We start from the raw sequence: 1,330 nt of genomic DNA on the forward strand, positions 1-1,330 counted from the left end.
TCCCAGCCCTCCTGCCTGGTCATGCCCCTGCCTTCCAGATGGGCGGTGACAGGCCTAACCTTCTGACAACTCTGTGTTCTCCCAGTACTCTCGCCAGCAGATTGCACCGCCCACGTCAGGGGGTCTGGGGTACCCCTCGTGTGTGAGGGGGCACGGGGTGGTGGGTGAGATTTTACATTCATTAAAAGAAAGCATGGATTTTAAAAATAGTAAAGTTTAGGAACACCAATTGACACTCTCTTCTCCCAGGTCTACTTGTGACAACCACCTCCAAAATCTTCACATTCTGTCTGGCCATAAAAGTGAGATTTGGGCACCCTTAGCATCGTGTCGTCATTGCTGGTATGAACTAATCACGCCCCTGGAGTATTCTTCAGGACCTTCCCATGCAAGATACAAAGGGTCAGCAGAAGGGAAGTCACAGACCCTGTGCCCCCAACGATGAGGTGATCTGAGGAATAGGTTCACCAGTTTATTTCTTGGTTAAGTAATTTCCAAGAGCTCATGTAAAAACAGCCGGTGAGCGACATGCAACAGTGATCTGTAAATGAAGACACTACCCAATACATTCCAATAGCCTCAGTTTGGCTTTGGTGGGACATTCTGCCAAGAGTTAGGGTTCGAGAGGGAGCAGGGTGAAGCGAGGTCTCTGCAGAAGTGAGGTCTCAGATGTGGAGTGGCTACCATGGGTGGACTTCAGAGCCAAATGTCAGAGCTGCAGTCACCCCCAGGGTAGCGGGGCTCATGGGCCAGGGCTGGGCCTAGGGGCTCCTTCCCAAAGTCCACGAGGAAGTTGGGGTTCAACTTCAGGCCTCCCTTTATTGTGTCTACATCGATCTGCAGCATCACGGAGCCTTCCCTGGTGGAAACAGGGAGAGGAAAAGAGAGAGGTCGGGGTAACCTCCCCTTCCCTCAAGAGTGTGTGATGCAGGGGTAGATCCTAAGGAAGGAGCAGGGCCTGTAGGGTGAAAGCAGGTGGGGATGCCCAAGGAGTCTTCAGAAAGCCAGATTCTTCTAGGAGAGGAGGGCTAGGGAGGGAAGCCCAGGCTGTCTGCTTCTCACCTGATGAGATCGGGGTAAAACTGCTTGTCCCAGGCACTGTACAGCGACGTGGTGATGTATAGACGCTTCCCGTCTAGGCTAAGCTGGATCATCTGAGGGCCTCCAGGTACCCGTTTCCCCTTGGGAAAACCAGGGGGGTCAGGCCCATGGTAACACATGGAGGAGGATCATGGAGTATGCCCCCACCCCATACTTCTCCAGCACGGATCTGAGGGTCCCATGAGCTGGGCTGGGGGCTGCGAGGAGGGGGGTTTCAGCCGGGGGGTGG

At 54.1% G+C, this 1,330-nt stretch overlaps 1 protein-coding gene across 2 annotated transcripts in view; it reads right to left on the reverse strand.

Annotated features, from left to right (window-relative positions):
- Window positions 1-564: 564 nt before the first annotated feature.
- Window positions 565-1,330, reverse strand: part of SELENBP1 (selenium binding protein 1) — a 7,642-nt gene continuing 6,876 nt past the window's right edge. For both annotated transcript variants that reach the window (XM_034654276.1, XM_019799749.2), the window contains exons 11-12: window positions 1,063-1,181; window positions 565-859 (exon numbers count right to left, since the gene is read on the reverse strand). In XM_034654276.1, the coding sequence (XP_034510167.1) occupies window positions 697-859; window positions 1,063-1,181 (282 nt within the window). In that variant the 3' untranslated portion in view covers window positions 565-696. The remainder of the gene's footprint in view (window positions 860-1,062; window positions 1,182-1,330) is intronic.

Source organism: Ailuropoda melanoleuca, chromosome 2 (genome assembly GCF_002007445.2).
Source record: "Ailuropoda melanoleuca isolate Jingjing chromosome 2, ASM200744v2, whole genome shotgun sequence".
In the NCBI taxonomy this organism is placed as follows: domain Eukaryota; kingdom Metazoa; phylum Chordata; class Mammalia; order Carnivora; family Ursidae; genus Ailuropoda; species Ailuropoda melanoleuca.